The sequence below is a fragment of the Saimiri boliviensis genome, chromosome 7 (assembly GCF_048565385.1).
Source record: "Saimiri boliviensis isolate mSaiBol1 chromosome 7, mSaiBol1.pri, whole genome shotgun sequence".
In the NCBI taxonomy this organism is placed as follows: Eukaryota; Metazoa; Chordata; class Mammalia; order Primates; family Cebidae; genus Saimiri; species Saimiri boliviensis.
The window spans coordinates 84282606-84300690 of record NC_133455.1 but is presented as its reverse complement, the minus strand read 5'-3'; the positions used below and the strand labels follow the sequence as shown (position 1 = coordinate 84300690).

The 18085-nt window shown below is 36.9% G+C and overlaps 1 protein-coding gene across 1 annotated transcript in view; it reads left to right on the top strand.

The window, feature by feature from the left end:
* The window catches only part of ST8SIA1 (ST8 alpha-N-acetyl-neuraminide alpha-2,8-sialyltransferase 1), a 154684-nt gene that overhangs the window by 85422 nt on the left and 51177 nt on the right, over positions 1-18085 (top strand). Inside the window, exon 4 of the mRNA XM_003926568.3 lies at positions 4365-4457. Within this exon, the coding sequence (XP_003926617.1) occupies positions 4365-4457 (93 nt within the window). The remainder of the gene's footprint in view (positions 1-4364; positions 4458-18085) is intronic.

Sequence of the window (18085 nt, the reverse complement as noted above, 5' to 3'; positions counted from 1 at the left end):
GACGCCTGCAGGAGAGTCTAGATCCTTCTATACTCACCTTTCCTTTGTCCAGGTACCCTCATTTGTATTTTTCCGCTATATTGCAGTTTTTCTTTTCAATATATACAAACAATAGAAAAATGGAAAAAATACAAATGTAGTTCTTTTAGTTCCAGTCAATGCAACACCTGCTCATTGAGCACCCATGACATATGAGCCTTAAGCTGGGTCTGGGAATGGTGCGTTGAACAATTCTGTAATGGATTTGTATCCTAAAGATGTGCTTGCTACCATGGGGGAATTCAGACACATGGGAGCTTCTCAAGAGAAGTGGTGTGTGAGCTGAGTCTTCTGTTCATTTCACCCTAAGCGGAGAAACAACCTGGGTTTTTTCCCAAGGGTCCAAGGTGGGAAAGACAGCGAGTGCTGTTGCAGTGTCATGAACAGTGGAAAGAATGGCTTGAGATGGAGTCAGAGAGGTATTTAAGGCATAGGAGTGGAGAAAATCACCTAGAGAGCATGGATAGGTGAGAAGAGCAGAGCCCTGGTCCACTTTTAGGCACCCTCTCCAGTATTTTGGCATTAGGTGAGGCTGAGAGGCCAGCAAAGAAGACAGTGAGGTAGGAGACAGGCCCTTGCTGTTGTTGACTAGGTCTGTGACCTACAGTGCACTGTTTTACCCTTGCTGGGGCCTAGCTTTCTAGATTGTAGGAGGAAGTGGGTGTAGACAATTCCTCAGGCCCTACCACTGTGGCAACTCTTACTGTATCGAAGACTGTGTGAATACTGTATCATTGTAACACCTTTTATGTAGTTTACTTTAGATTTTCAAATCGTTCCTGAGTATTATTAGTTTATGTGCTCCTTCCAAAAATTATGTAAGGAAGAAGGAATAGATAGTATTCAACTCATAGACTGAAAGAAGTTAAGTGATTTCAGGTGGCCTTGATACATGTAGAAGTATAAATGCACTTCATGCAGTATAATAAATGTTTTCTTGTATTATTCATGAGTGTGTATGTGTGTGTGTCATCCATTTGTGAAGATGGACATTTACCAACGTGTGGAAGACAAGGCTTAAGTACCATAGAGGGTTATCTATTATTTCTTGTGGGCCATATTTATCACAAGCAAAGAAGATTTTTTTAGCCTTATATGCAATCTGGTGTTGACATATTCAGGTTCAGAATTAATGAGCACTTCTGATTAGAGTGCCTAGCACAGTATTAAGTATAATGTTTATAAAATATGTGAAGATGAGGGTTGAAAGAATTCAAACAAGGTAGCACCATAATTAGCACTATGTATGCATATGCCTTTGATTTAATTTCAAAAGTAGTGCTGTTTTCATGACATATTTTAATTTTTAAAAGCGTTATGTATGGTTTAAATTATAGGAGTAATAAATGCTGATAGATTGTTTTAAAATTATTTCACCATTTGTAGATCTATTAATAAATGGTTGCCTAATATGCATTTTGGGACATGCTTAATATATTGAGATAATATTATATATTCTAAATTAAGCAGTTAATGAATAAGCGTAGATTAGAAAGCATATCATATGTCTGGTCCAACACTATAGGGTATGTGATGGACAGATTCAGGAAGAGAGAACATCCAAAAATAGCCCTGTGTGTACACAGTGATATACCAGATTACAATTCAAAATGTCTTCTAGGACTAGGATGTAACAGTTTCATAATTTTCTTTGCTTAAATTCAAACACATGAAAATCAATTTCCCATTTCTCAAAGTAAATATTTGCTCTGTAACCAAAAGCAATACTTTAAAAAATAATATTGTTGAATTCAATTTATTGAGAAGGGCTGTCAGACAAATGTAAAAGGTATTGGATCCTTAAGAGGAATTGGTTGACTCAGGAACATGGATGAGGCAACATAATTTTCCTTTTCAATTATACACAAATGCATACTCACATATGCAAAAAGCATTTAAAATAATTTTATGATTTTTCTACTTAAAGACTTCTTTCTATCAAGCCCATTTCCCACTTACTTCTACATCCCGATTCAAAGAATATTTATTTCTCATTAATTATCTGATCAGGTCTCTTTTAGGATTGTGAGCACAGTTGCTAAGACACTTTAGCCATTATCTGTTAATTGTGCCAACAAGTGATAATGTAAACTTTGAAACTTATTTTACATCACAATTATGCTTTATTAAAACAAATTGACTTTATTAAATGTGCCTTTTGTGTACATCTTTGTAATTAGCAATTTAGGAGTTGAGGAACTGTAGTTATGTGCTTTTCCTAAGAGAAGAGATACAGGAAAGTGTTGCAGATATTTGCACTTAAAGAATAAGTTTACCCAGAAGAACTTACACCAAAATGTATTGTGATTATTTTCTGGAAATGCATCAAAATTTACATAAAATGTTATCTTTATGGTTTTAAGCATTCCTCTCTGTTATAGAAGGTAATAAACACCTGCAAGTTTTTCTTGAGCTGTTACTCTGTGGCAGTAGATATGAACAGACCCAGACACATGAGCCATGGAACACACAGGAAAACAAAATATTTACTCATGAAAACCAGCTTGTTTAACAACAAAACGTGTTGACAGCACTCCCCATCAATACTCAGTTTACAATTGTAGCATAACATAGCTGATTCTCACGTGCTTCCAAGGGCAGTTAAGATCAAAGCTTCTTTAAGAGACAAGTATCCAAATTTTAGTCTGTGTTTTATCCTGGAAGTCATCTTCCTCTGCACAAAGATCAATTAGATCACAAGACCACACAGTCAGTTACCACAGCCTGATGAGCCTGGCTGTTAATGCATGAACTCATTCTCTCATGAGAATCCTCAGGAAACTGCATGGGATGCGGAACACTAGACTGTAGATGCCTCAAGAGTAGGTTCTGTGACTTGAGCTCCACCCCAAAGTCCCCATAATGCCCACTGTGTTTGCTTTCAGTGGGTATTCAGCAAAAGCCACCGACTGGTTAACTGGCCTGTGGGTAGCTGCCAGAAAAACCAGTATCTTATCACCAAAGAGCAGATAAAAGGAAGATTCTAAATCAACTGAGACACGTTTCCACCCAGGATGCCTTGATGTGATAGTCACAGGGTAACTAAGAGAAAAAATCAGAGAACTTGAGCTGGTCAGCTGAGTGGATGCCTGGATACTGGGGGCAATTTGCAGGGAAAATTTAGTAGTTGGGGAACTAGAAGAGACTGCAATATTTGTAAGATATCTTTACCTACAAATAAATGAGGCTTTAGTTTACTGAAGTAAGAAAAAGTTACAGGTGCCCTAATGTGGTAGGAATCAAGTTAGAGATACGGTTGGAGAGAAATGAGGACTCAGCAACAAAAGAAAATATAATGGAAACTACAGGATAATAAATGGATAATAATGGATAATAAATGTATATTTAATTATTTTTGTATGCCATTTCTGATTTGTGACTTTTTGAATATTTATTGAGTGTACACATCAAGGTTAGGGAATTTTTATATTACATACCTTTTTTAGTCCTTACAACAATTCAGTAAAAGAGGAAAAATCATTATCCTTATTTTGTGTAATGGAGAAACTAAAGTCAGGCAAATGAATTAACTTGCCTAATGTTCCACAGGCAGAAAGTCATGGGATTTGAATTTGCAGTGGTCATATTTCCCATTGTAAGCATTCGTAAGACACTGTGGCCAAGGAAAGCAACAGGGGCAGGGTGGTGTTTGTGGGTGGGAGTAGGGTGGCTGTTCCATCACCAGGGAAACATCACCTGTACTCTTTGGCTGAGCTGGGATTGTAGGTCACTGCACTTCTTTGCATGATGAGCCATTATGCCTTCACCGGTAACCCATCTATGCAGTGACCACACACACACAAGTCAGACATACTTTGATTTAAGTGAATAGCACATGGCCCTGAAAGCACTCTTATAATTTAGATTGTGGGAAAATAAAGAAAAACCTCCCAACAATATATTAATTCCTCCTTGTCTTCTGAGGTTTATGTGTGTGCAGAGGTACTGTAGGTCCTCTGTCCTCTAGTGTACCACACTCTGCTGAGCTCTAATTCAGGTATAAGAATGTCTGTCCTACCTTCTCAAAAATATTTTGAATGGGATAAATACCCCCTAGTTACTGTCTCTTTTTTTTTGTAGATCATTTGCCCCTTTGGCTGACATTTCCTTTCTTCCTAAACAGGAATAGTTTTTATGACAGCATTTGGAAGATGTTGATAGTTAATTATTCATCTAATGTCTATTAAAAGGGAGAGGTGTTTTTTAAAAAAAAAGCAGTTACTTGTGAATTGAGTTAGCATTAATAAAGTTCCTATACATATTATTCTAACTGATGATTTAAAGTATGCAAATCATTTCAAAAATGTTCGTTCTTGTTCCTCTAGATGCAATCTCCCTCCTTTATCAAGTGAATACACTAAAGATGTTGGATCCAAAAGTCATTTAGTGACAGCAAATCCCAGCATAATTCGGCAGAGGTAAGAGTTTATGACTTCTGTTTCTGAGGAATGAAGATGAAATCCTCTCAAGTACTTAGCATCTCAAAGGCAGTGAGCATAATTCAGTTTGGGAAATCAAGAGGAAAACCATCTGGAGAGGCAGGAAGGATGAAGAAGGGAATTGTAAATAAAGAAAGCAGGATTATGGGAATCCAAACAGTATTTATGCTTCCTCTAAGATTCTGTTTCTTGCCTTTAGAGATGGTAGAAGTAAATGAGGATCAATTGTTTTGCTTAAAGAACAGCAGAATATTCTGCTTACTCATTACTGCTACTTTTCAGTTTGTTGGCTTCAGTCCCAATTTGTTGATTGGCAACTGTGAACCGAATTAATATCAAGAATAAAAACAAAGCAATGGCCAATCCACTGCGTATGCATGCATTAAAATAGCAATATTGTCAGAATGTACAAGAATGTGTGATTATAGTATACTATATTACATTATATTCAGTCATATTTGGGGGAGTGGATGTAAAATTCTTGTTCTAGTGTCAATTCTGGAAATTTTGAAATTGCTTGGAATCTTTGAGGCTGCTGTGGGAGCTTCGGGAGTGGGGGGGTGGGTCAGTCTGTAGTTGAAGAAGTGCATCATCGAGCTATCAGCTGTTTCACCAAGGACTGTTCATTGCAGAGAATGAGTCCCTCTCCGAGGAAAGAGGAATCAAGCATTGCTTTAGGCCCTCCTGTGTCCCTAGCAAGTAGGAGTGAAATATCCAGATGTTCTGGATCCAGGCCCTTGTCATAATGAACAATATGTATGTTCACTTATTCACAGTGTGGCACTACTTGTTTTTGTTCATAAGAATTCTCACAAAATAGATATCTAGAAATGCAATCAGCTTTTAATTTTGGCAGATACTGTGAAATTACCCTCCCCAAATATACCATTTATCTTCAGAAATGGATAAGACTGCTTGTTACTTATATGGAAAACAATACTATATGTGAAAAAAAAAAGGATACATTATACTTTACTTAATCTGCATTTTTCTGAATATAAAAAGAGTTGAGTGGGTATTGACTATTAGTATTTTTTCTTCTGCCCCTTTGTATTTTTGGCCTACTTTCAACTTGCTTTTAAAAAATATTTTTCTGTAGCTATAGAGGAGCTCTTTATATTATGGATATTAAGTCTTTGTAGCAAATATTTTCTTCTAGCCTGTCACACATATTTTAACTTATATTCTATTGTAATTTAAAATTTTTATGCAATGAGACTTGTTAGTATTTTCCTTTATGGTTTCTTGTATAAAAACAATATTTCTTTGGATGATCTTTCTTACCCTGATGCTCCTCCCTTCCATGAAAAAAAAAATCCTGAAGTTTTCTAATGCATTTATGGTTTATATTTAGAAATTTAATCCATGTAAATGTATTTATTTTTCTTCTTATGAGTAATTTTATTGTTTTTAAACACAAATATATGTCATTATAAGAAATTAAACAGAAAAGTGCTAAGAAGAAATAAGAGAACAGAAGAAAATTTTTTTATTAAAACAATTTATTTTTAAATATCTATAGATTCATAGAAAATTGCAAAAAATGATTTACAAGAAGGTTCTATGTAGTCTTTGCCTAGTTTCCCCCAAAGGTGACATCTGTGGCTATTATTGATTTGGAAATAAAATAACTTTTAAGAAGGAACACATGTTCCTTTGGTGGGGAATGAAATGTTCAATATATTGTATCCAGGAGCAGAAGATTCTGTTTTTTTTTTCTACCTGAATATGTGGAGTTGGTATAAGACTTAAAAAGGAATGTGAAGAAAAAATGTTCAGAGCAAGATTTAGAACAAGATGAGGGAGAGAGGGAGGAAGGAAATGAGGAAGGGAGGGAAAGGGAGAGATTTGTTTTAGGGAAAAAATATAAATACAGAGGAAGGAAGGACAGGGCCAAAAATTAAATTTTGAAGAGGAAAGTAAACTGTTGGTTAAGACTTAAGCTCACTATGAAGAAAACAAGCATGGACAAACAAGAATTATTACCAACATTGGTAAGTATTTAGTTCACATTTATATGTGCCAGGTTCTGTGCTCTTTATTAGGCAGAACCTGGTGCTTAATCCTTAAAACAATCTAACAGTCAGGAACTATTTTAATTTATGCATTTGACAGAAGAAACCTGCGATGTGGTGAACCTAGGGACCTGCTCATACACACAGCCGCTAATAATCGCCTGGGACTTCACCCAGGCCTCTCTTATTCCAAAGCCCATGCTCCCAGCGAGTGACCATCTCTGAGAGAAAAAAACCCCAAACTGCTTTTTCCTCTGTTCTCACACTACAACACAGAAGATGGTGAAAAGAACCATAGGGGGTTAAGGGGGGTGGGGAGGGGCGTCTGGCTCTGTCCAGTGGCCAGCCCCCACCGTGAAGTGGCAAAGGGCCTCAATCAACTCATTAGCATGTAAAAAGATGGCACCGAAGGGTTTCTAAAGATTTTAGGAGATGCATACCAGGAAATGAGATCGAAGCTCTCGAATACGTATTTCACGATATTTCACCATCGCACCCTCTGATTGTTTTATGTAAACCATGAGTTGCACAAGGAGACAATAGAGTTTTCCCAGAATAATCAACATAGAAGACTTCTGGCACCAAATGTGTTTGTGTTTTTCCCCACACACACCCAGCAAGCAATCAGTTCTGCAGCAGACACCAACGGGGAATCTCCAATTCAATTCCAACACTACCTACAGATAGTGTCAGATCCCACAGGTGGAGGGCTTAGTCCCACAAGACCACCCCCCAACCCCCAAACCAGAGTTGGTTCCCCCAACTCTCTTTTTGGGTTTGATTAATTTGCTAGGGCAGCTCACAGAACTCAAGGAAACACTTGCTTACGTTTACTGGTTTATTGTATTACAAGGGATTCAGATGAAGAAATGCAAACGCGCAGGTTGAGGTATGGGGGAAGGGACATGGAGCTTCCAAGCCCTCCCTGGGCACAACACCCTCCAGAAACCTCCACCTTCTTATCTGGAAGTTCTCCAAGCACTGTCCTTTTGAAGTTTTATGGAAGCTTCATTATGCAAGCATGATTGATGAAACCATTAGCCCCTGGTGATCAAGTTAACCTGTAACCCTTTTCTTCTCACCAGAGGTCAGGGAGTGGGGCGGAAACTCCCAAACCTAGAATCCTGCCTTGATTCTTTCCAATGACCAGCCCCTACTCTGAAGCTGCATAGGGTTGCCATCAGTCAACTGATTAACATCCAAAAAGGTATCACTCCGGAGTTCCTAAAGATTTTAGGCGTTACATTCTAGAAAACTAGGTTAAAGATCAAGTAAATATGTCATAATATTACACCATCACACCCACTGATCTTTCTCCATAATCCATGTATTGCACAAGGAGACAGTAGAGTTTTCACAGATTATAAATCATTTTGTAAAAGTGAATGAAAGTTTCTTCACTTTAAAAAATGTATTCAGGCCGGGCGCAGCGGCTCACGCCTGTAATCCCAGCACTTTGGGAGGCCGAGGCGGGTGGATCACGAGGTCAAGAGATCACATGGTCAACATGGTGAAACCCCGTCTCTGCTAAAAATACAAAAAATTAGCTGGGCATGGTGGTGTGTACCTGTAGTCCCAGCTACTCAGGAGGCTGAGGCAGGAGAATTGCCTGAACCCAGGAGGTGGAGGTTGCGGTGAGCCGAGATCACGCCATTGCACTCCAGCGTGGGTAACAAGAGCGAAACTCCATCTCAAAAAAAAAAAAAAAAAAAAAAATATATATATATATATATATATATATATATATATATTCAATGTAACAAGGTTTCTGTTCAGATCGATATGCGCATACCAATTCCATTTTGTGACATAAGAAAAAATTGCATTGACAATAGCATCAAATCATATGATATACTTAATTAAACAAGAAAGCAAGTCCTCTTTGGAAAAAATATGAAATTTTACTGAGAGGCATTTTAGACAACCTGATTATATGTACTGATAATACCATGTGCGTAATTGAAAGACTTGGTATTGTAATGGCACCAGGTCTACCCAAATCTATCTACAGATTCATTGAAATTCCAATAGAAATCCTAATGATGCATGCATGTGTATGTGTGTGTTAAACTTAAAATGGTATACAAAGAGCTGAGAAGAGCAAAGAAGCTCTTGAAGAAAAAACGATTGGCACAGTTGCTTTATAAGATGTTAAGACTTATTATAAAGCTATTATAATTAAGATAATATGGGTCTAGTGCAGGGATAAACCAATTGAGCAGTGAAACAGAATAGGATGCTCCCAAATATTTCCACATAGATATAAAACATTATATATGACAGATGTCATATTTAGGTCAGTGAAAAAAGTATAAATTTCAAAACTTGTTGGGATACTTAGATTACATATGGGGAAAAATTGAATTAAATTAAATTAAACCTCTACCTCATAACTTATACCAAAAATTATTTTCAGGTGGTTAAGACCTAAAAATAAAGCCACTGGGCATGGTGGCTCATGCCTGTAATCTCAGCACTTTGGGAGGCTGAGGCTGGTGGATTGGCTGAGGAGTTGAGACCAACCTGGACAACGTGGCAAAACCCAGTCTCTACCAAAAATTACAAAATGATCTGGGTATGGTGGCACATGGCTGTAGTCTCAGCTACTTGAGGGGCTGAGGCAGGCGAATTGCTCTAGCCCAGGAGGTCAAGACTGTAGTGAGCCATGCTTGTGCCACTACACTGAAGTCTGGGTGGCAGTAAGACCCTGTCTCTAAAATAATGATTATAAAATTAAAAATTAAACCAACTAACAATACGGCTAGGGACACAGACATAGCAAATAAAACTATAAGGAACAATAAGTAGTCACTTCTCAGGGTAGGAAGAGTACTGGGTTCAGGTATGGAATAATGGGACCTCTAGATTGCTGGAAGTGTTCTTTTTCTTGGCCAGGCTGGTATAACATGGATATACACTTCATAATGATTTCTTAGGCTGCACATGTATGTTAGATGCTCTCTTCAGTGTTTATACTTCATTAAAAACATCATAAAAAACTATGCTAACTAATGGAAAACTGTACAATTTATAGTTAATTTCAAAGGTTCTCAGTTTGCTTTTTTGATAAAATTGAGCTCCAGAGAAGTATACTAGAGTGTACGTTTTATATAAAAGAGATCTCAGTGTCTGGAAAATAAGGATTGATAGTTTTTTTTGTTTGTTTGTTTGTTTTTTTTTTTTTTTGCAACAGAGTTTCACTCTTGCTGCTCAGGCTGGAATGCAGTGGAACGATCTTGGCTCACTGCAACCTCTGCCTCCCAGGATCAAGGGATTCTCCTGCTTCAGCCTCCCAAGTAGCTGGAATTACAGGCATGTGCCACCACGCCCAGCTAATTTTGTATTTTTTGTGGAGATGGGCTTTCACCATATTGGCCAGGCTGATCTCCAACTCCTGACCTCAGGTGATCTGCCTGCCTTGTTCTCTCAAAGTTCTGGGATTACAGGTTTGAGCCACCACACCCAGCCAATAAAAAGATTTGAATAGAAATGTAGTTAGAGCCTTATCAGCACCACTGTCAGTGTTGTGAAGCTCTGTTCTCAAATTGGAATACAATGTTTTAACCCATCAATGGTCAACTTTTCGTTTTATAGAAGGGATCCAGCAAGTGCTGGAAACTTTTGGTTAAATACAGCTGAGACTACATTCATAGCATCTTCTTCATGTGGCTAGCAGTATATGCAAACAGGGTGCAAACATTTGTATATAAGGATTAAAATATAGAGGATGCTATACTAGAATGGCACACTAAAATGAAAGAAATAATATTGAAGTGAGAAAGGCAGTATTTCTATATTAGAATATTATCCTATTTATATTAGATATTTTATTCATATCTCATAGTCTTCTCTCAAAGCTGTGCAAATCCAAGACATCAGCAGTTATCCTGAACTTTCATGTGATGAAAAATTAAAAATCATTGGGCAAAGATGTGCAGTGGAAATGCTAATTTTCATAGCTGTCTCCAAAACCTTGATTCTCCTAGAAATATTCTCTCAGAAGTTACAAGCATGAAGAGTTTTCACTATAAAATTCTCTTAGAAAATATCAGTAACAGAATGAAACAGGTTTTAGAAAACTGAAGTATACATATATGAGAGGCATACATAATTATAGTGACAAAAAGAAAGTTAGAAAAGGTAATACTTACTGCGGTATCGAAACGAAATTCCCAGTAAGAAGGAGCTTTGCTACAGCCTTTTTTAGGATAGCTTGTTTGGAGCACATTTTTCTTGACAGTACCTAGAGCAAAAAGATTAGTTAGGGTGCCTGAGACATAAGATTAGAAGGGGCTTTGCATTCACATTTATCCTCTGATTACATTTTTATGGTTGAGGAGAAAAGAGGTGGTTTTAATCTGGCAGCTGGATCTTTAAACTCCTTACTACTATCCGTTTTCTTCCTTTGCTGGCCTTTGCAGGTGGAAGGCAAAAGATTCATACATAGCATTACCTTTTATCAAAATACCATCTGTAGCCCTTGTTCTTCAAACATTTTTATACAAGTACTGTTTATTTTATTTGTCTGAATTTAAGGGATACAGTGCCATTTTGTTACATGGCTATATTGCATAGTAGTGAAGTTAGTGTTCAAGTATCTTTTAAAAATTTTTTTAAATCCATGATCCCCTTGATTATTTTTAATTAACCTATTTTTTTGTGGCATAGGTTAAATTGTTGCTAAGGATAGACTTTTTGGGGCATTATTTACCTATGCTTTAAATATATATTGTCAGATAGTGCAGATCGAGCTCTTCAGATGTTACATGTCCTCATGGCAAAATCAGTGCTCTTTGTCAAATTAACTTATTAAGTTAACTTCTTGTCAGAAAAGATGGACTACCTTTTTAATTAAAGTGTTACATTATAACTTAATATAATCATCTCACTTCTGAGGTTTATTCGACTGATACAGTATGGGGAACTGTCAAGAGAGTTTGTCCCCTGGATGAAATAAGGCACAGCTCCTTTCTACTTCTTTTAAATAAATTTTTGCTTTTTTTTTCAGGGGATATTCTCTCAGAATCTATGTATTTTGGAATGTTTGGTGACCTAGCAGTTTTTATCCTTTCAGGCAAGGCATCATTATAACATTTGGGATAATAGGAGGCATGAATTTCTTTTATGAAGTAGAAAAAGAAAAATTATGGAAGTAGAATTTGGAAAAGAGAGTTCTTTAGACTGTCAGATTGGTCTTGAGCAAATATATTTTTAAAAAGTGTACATATGGAATTTGAAGGTCTGGAAATTTATGGTGAGAAGGAGGAATAACATAGGAGCCAACAAATATTTCTTGAAGTCTACTCTTGGACAGGACATACAAAGTTGAATGAGATGGCCTCAAGCCCTGAAGTTGCTCCCAGAAGCATGCATACCCATGTTGGAGTGGCCACGGAAGGGAATTTAAAAATTTCAGGGAACCGTTCTGTATTAGTCCATTCCCACATTACTATAAAGAAATACCTGAGACTGGGTAATTCGTAAAGAGAAGAGGTTTAATTGGCTAATGGTTCTGCAGACCTTACAGGAAGCATGATGCTGGCATCTGCTCAGCTTCTGGGGAGGCCTCAGTAAACTTACAATCATGGCAGAAGGCAAAGGGAGAGCAGGCATATCACGTGGCCAGAGCAGGAGCAAGAGAGAGCGAGTGAGCCGCCACACTTTTAAGCAGTCAGGTCTCGTGATAAGTCACTTACTGTTGCAAGGATAGCACCAAGGACAGCTCTAAGCCGTTCATGAAAAATCATCACCATGATCCAATCACCTACCATCAGGCCCTACCTTCAACTCTGGGGATTACAATTCAATATGAGATTTTAGTGCAGACACAGATACAAAACATATTACCTTCTGAAAGTATAAAAAAATGTTCTCTACAAAAAATAATAAAAAATTGATGGGCATGGAGGCATGTTCTTGTAGTCCTAGCTACTCGAGAGGCTGAAATGGAAGGATTGCTTGAGCCCAGCAAGTTGAAGCTTCAGTGAGCCATGATTGCACTCCAACCTGGGCAAGACAGCAAGACCCTGTTTAAAAAACAGTTGGTATGAATTAGGAAACAGAAAGATATTTAGAACAAATGGAGTAAAAATCATGGTGGAGGTAACCTTTTAAAATTTGTAAATGCATAACTTTTAATTCAGTAAGGTGACTTGATATGAGACCTAGATACTTATTTTTAGGTGTAACCTGAGTAATATCTTCCCATACAAGTGCAAGAGATTTTATTCAGTAGTTAGTGTCTCTAAGTTTAATAAAGGGAATTGAGAATGTAGAAATAGTAGCCAGAGGAGTAATTGTTTATGTTATTTATGTTCTTTTAATAGAATAACTTGAGCTTTGAGGAAAACAACTTGAGTCCAAAAAGATTATAGCAATTTATCTTTAAAATTGCATTCAACTTAATGTACATATAATGTACATACATGTTTCAAACTGTGTTCCTAAAACTTACATATCTCTTTTGCTGTATGACTTTGTATGACTTCTTTTTTTTTTCTTCTCCATACTCAGAACAGCTTATCAATGTTTGTATCAAGGCTTGGAAGTCACTGATAGTTATTCATTCTAACTGTTCGGCAATAAGGGCGTTAGAAGGCAGATAACAAAACTGAAACTAGAGATAGCAAGTAGGAGACAGAAAAGAAAAGCCCCTAAAAATATGAATACATGGAGTTGGTGTCTGAGAGAAAATATTACATAGTAGTGAAAAACACAAGTTTTGACTTAGAATGAATTTGTTTTCAAATTCTAGTGCTAGTGCTAGTAAGTGCTTCTATCTACTAGCTATGTAACCTTAGTTACTTAATGTATCATATGTCAATTGAGTATAAAATTATTTACCTTGAGGACTGTTGAGAGACATAAATGAGATAATGTAGCTGACTAGAATAGCTTCTACTAGATGCAGCTAGAATAGTATCAAAGTAACTACTCAAGAGGACTCTCCTGTTGCAATACATTTTGTTCTTGGATAAAACATATTTTTAAATGCATTATTGTACTCATCAAGTTTAGAGAACTCTCCAAGCATATCTGCTTGTCTACCTTCCCACCAAAAAAAAAAAAAAAAAAAAAACAAAAACAGAAAATGAGGGAGCAAAAATGAGACCAAATGCTGTAAGTTATAAAAGTCAGATACCAAAACTTAGAAAGGAGACCAATTTCTGGACTCACCATATTAATGGGTGTTCCACATTAAGTCCTGAGAAGGAGCCTATTGTGGTTCCAGGTCAGTAGCAGTCCCTGGCTTGCAACAGAAGCAAACACAAATTTATTCTGGAAAAAAGCTCATTGAATTCTCATACACTATGTTCAAACAAATGATAGCTCATAAGCAAACACTCAAAATGCACACAAGCCATCAGAGACAAAAAGCAAACAAAAAGCAACAGATGGGTTTAATGCCTGGAACGAAAATAATTCCAACTTATTTGAATTGTCAGATACAGTAGATTACTAAATATAAAATCTTTATAGAAAAAAATGAGAAGCCAATAAGAGAATATCTGAATTAAGTAAGTAAATTTGAAAAAGAACTAAATTGAACTTTTAGAAATGAAAAGTATAATCATTGAAATGGAAAGACATCAGATTAGACATAACTGAAGAGAGAATTGGTGAATTGGAGGACAGAGAAAATAATTTTCCAGAGATGAGGCTATGGAAAATGTAAAGGCAAGACAGAAACATGGAGGATAGAATGAGAAGGACTGTATTAAAATGGAATTGTGAAGCTATACAATAGAGATAAGAATTCTTTTTCAGAATTCGTGATTAATGTGATCCATAAGTAAAGGAAACACAAAGTATCAAGCAGATCAATTAAAATTAAAAATGCAAACTTAAAGACAATTTTAGTGAAATAGAACTAAAGGTAGTAAGAAGCTTATAAAAGTAGCCAGAAAGAAAAGACAGATCACCTGCAAAAGAATAATTATACTAAAAATGAACTACTTCTAATAGTAAAAATGGACATCAGGAAGCAGTAGAAAAATATCCTCAAAGTGCTGAGAGAGAAACTATCAACATAGAAATGCATATTCAGCAATCTATTTCTTCAACAATTTTTTCAATAGCAAACATTTTCTGAAAAACAGACACAGGTTTTTTACCTCCAAAGGTCCTTCAGTGAGAGAAATTCTGAAGAATATATCTCAGAAAAAGAGTGCGTTATTCCAGAAACAAAATCTGGGATGCAAATGAATTACTAAGCATATTAATAAGTCTAAACAATTTTATCTGTATAAAATAATTACTATCATACATTGTTTTTGCAGATGATTTGTGTGATCAAAAAAAAAAGACAACTAAAATACTGGAAAGTGACATTGCATAATTTAGAAGGGGGAGACGGAAGTGCTTTTAGCTCTTCTTCAGTTTTTACTGCTTAGTGACAAGTCATCCTTTTGTCTTAAGCAGCAACAGCAATAATTTTAGTATCTTTCACTGTTTCTCTGGGTCAGGAATTCAGGAAGAACTAGGCTGAGCAGACCTGTCTCATGATCTGTCACATGGTGGCTGGAGTTGAAACGGCCAAGGCTTGGAGCAGTAGGGACTGACCAGACATCTCCCTTCCTGTAGTCTCAGAGCTCTCCGTGTAGTTTCTCCTTGCGAGTTAGTGTTGGCTCCCTCACAGCATGACAGACTCCAGGAAATTGGACTGTTTACATCCCAGCTGGCTTCTCCCAAAGCTAGTGTCCATAAAGAACAATTGGAAGTGCATGACATTTTAATAGCCTTACATGGGAAGTGGCCTAGCATCACTTTCATCATAGTCTGTTAATTGAAGCAATCACAAAGTCCACCAAAGTCCCACCCAGGCACAAGGTAGAAGAGTTCTGGCACAGATCCACCTCTTGATGGGAGGAGTTTTCAAGTAACATTATTAGAAGAGTACGCATGGTAGGAGATTTGCTGTGGCCATCTCTGGAAAATGCAATCTGCCACAGTTTCCTGCAGCAGAAAATATAATCTGTCATTAGGTCACAACAATTTATATTCCTTACATATTCAAAATAAACTCAGTCCCTTCCTGAAGACCCTGAAGATATGTCCCATTACAGCATCAATTTAAAATCCAGAATTTTTAACAGGTTGAAAGAAGAAGAACAACAACAAAAACCAGAAAAGAATAAACTGAAAACAAAAATACAACAGAGTGTGTCCAAAAAGCCAAAGCTAATACTTTGGAAAGTCTACTGCAATTGACAAACCTTTAGTAAAGTTGATAAATAAATAATTATTATTTTAAAATAGACTTTTCATCATTTTTCTGCAAATCCATCCTTAAAAAAAAAACAAGAAAAAACTCTGTTATACACAAATGTATTATGTACATCATAAATAGATAATGTGAACAAAATAATATCTCTAAACGTAAAAAATGCACCAGTGATTTTGTAACTTATGATATACCCATGTTGGTGGTATATTATGCAAAGGTATTATAGGTTAATGTACATAAATGGTTTGGTAAAATGCTAATGTTCTAATATTAAATGAAAAAAATATATAAATATGTAAATATATAAAAATATATAATTATATTCAGAGAAAATCTCTAAGGAAATAAATCAACGTTTTCCAAAGTTGCAAAACTTTATAATGAAGAAAAAAATTATTTAAAAAGCAGACCTCGGTTGGGCACAGTGGTTCACACCTGTAATCCCAGCCCTTTGGGAGGTAGGAGACTGAGGTGGGAGGATTGCTTGAGGCCAGGGGTTTGAGATCAGCCTGGGCCATATAGTGAGACATCATCACTACAAAAATAAAAAATAAAAAATTACTTGAGCCGAGGAGTTCAAGGCTGCAGTGAACTGTGATCTTGCCACTGTACTCCAGCCTGGATGACAGAGTGAGACCCCATCTCTTAAAAAGGTAAGGCCTTGTTATTTAATAATTTCTCCTAATGTTAACTCATTTTGACAATACAGCAGCCTTTTGAGTTGAAAGAGCAGGCAATATGAATAAAGCCCTGATTTCGTGTGTGGGTTCCTGCTCTTCCAGATTTAAGTGAGATTAGCTTGAACTCCCAAGTTTTATTTATTTAATTCAGAGTCAGACTTTCGCTACGTCTTTCCAGTCACCTTGTCCTGCGAGCAGCAGAGGTGAGCATAGTACCAAGAAGCCAGCTCCTGACACACAGTCGTTACTGCATACATAAATGTCCCTTTGTTTCTTTCTTTTCCTTTGTGAAGCTCTAATCTTCACTGTTAAATAGCAGATCAGATCAAAGATTACTATAAAAGCAAAATTAGCACACAATAAATAAATAAATACAAGAATAGCCCGAGTTCTCGTGGCATTTTCATGCAGGCCCACTGAGAGTGGGTTGCACCCAGTGAAGAAACATTAGGGGAGGTCCCAGCAAGGGTACCGGGTTGAGCATCTTTACCCAGGACTTATATTGATATGCAGTGTACTCAGACCACTGGGTCAGCAATTTGTATGCGCTTTCTCCCATCCACCCATCCTTAACTCTCTTTTTAGTGTGTGCTTCAGTTGAATATTTTTACTAATCAGTGCAATGTCAGTGAGTTACAATTTCAGTGAAAGAGAAAAGGTGCAGAGGGTTTTCTGTAAGCTAATAGGACAACGTTAGCTTAGTGGTTGAAAAATTGTTCAACCACTCTCTGCATGGAACGTGGCAGAAAAATTTAACAATCAGCACCAGAATTTTGTTTTGAAAGTGTGCTGTCTGTATATGGAACTATTTCTTGCTTACTTGTAGGGAGAAACTCAAGGGCCTGTGTTGGTTCCAGAGTTGGATCTGAGTAATAGGTGAGTGTAGAATTGTCGGGATGAGCCAAAAGAGAGGGGTTGAGTAAGAAAGAAGGTCTAGAGACAGGAGACGAGGTGGAGAGGAGAAAAATCTTTGGGAAACTTAGGCATGTTGACTAGAAATAAACTGAAATGTCTAAAATCAATTTTAAGTTGTTTTTTAGAACGTGTGTGTCCTGAAATTATTTCCCCTTCATTCTCTCAACTTCTGTGACTCTTCAGATTCCTAACATAGCCATGTATTTTTGTCAGTTTTGTATACAATATTAGCATGTGTATGTACACGTGTGTGTGTGTGTGTGTGTGTTTGTGTGTGTGTGTGTGTGTGTGTGTGTGTGTGTGTGTGATGAAGGGAATGTGCTCCCTTCGTTTGGAATCAACATGGTTTGTTCTCCTGGATAATGGCACTGAGGTGACAGAGAGGACCTTGAAAATGTAATGCTCCTAAGGATGTTCAGATGGAAATCCTGGGAAACACCACTTTTATAGTGACTGCATGCCCCTTTTAGAATGTAGAGACAACCTTTGACTCACAAAGCTATTTTGTTATAGCCAAGGCATTTGTGCCCCAGCTTAACTGTGGGAGGCAAACTTAAGGGTAAAGTGTGAAACTGGCTGATTATCTTACCAACTGCATATATGCCAAGAGCCTCTGAGCAAGATGGTAGGGGTCCATCTGTGAACAAGTCATGGCACAGAGTTGTTATATATTCAGCGATTTCAGATTGTTCAGCTATTAATGAACTTTCTTCATTATCCTCATGAAAAAGGATAAGACAGCAATATTTATTAGTATGTGAATATTTCTAT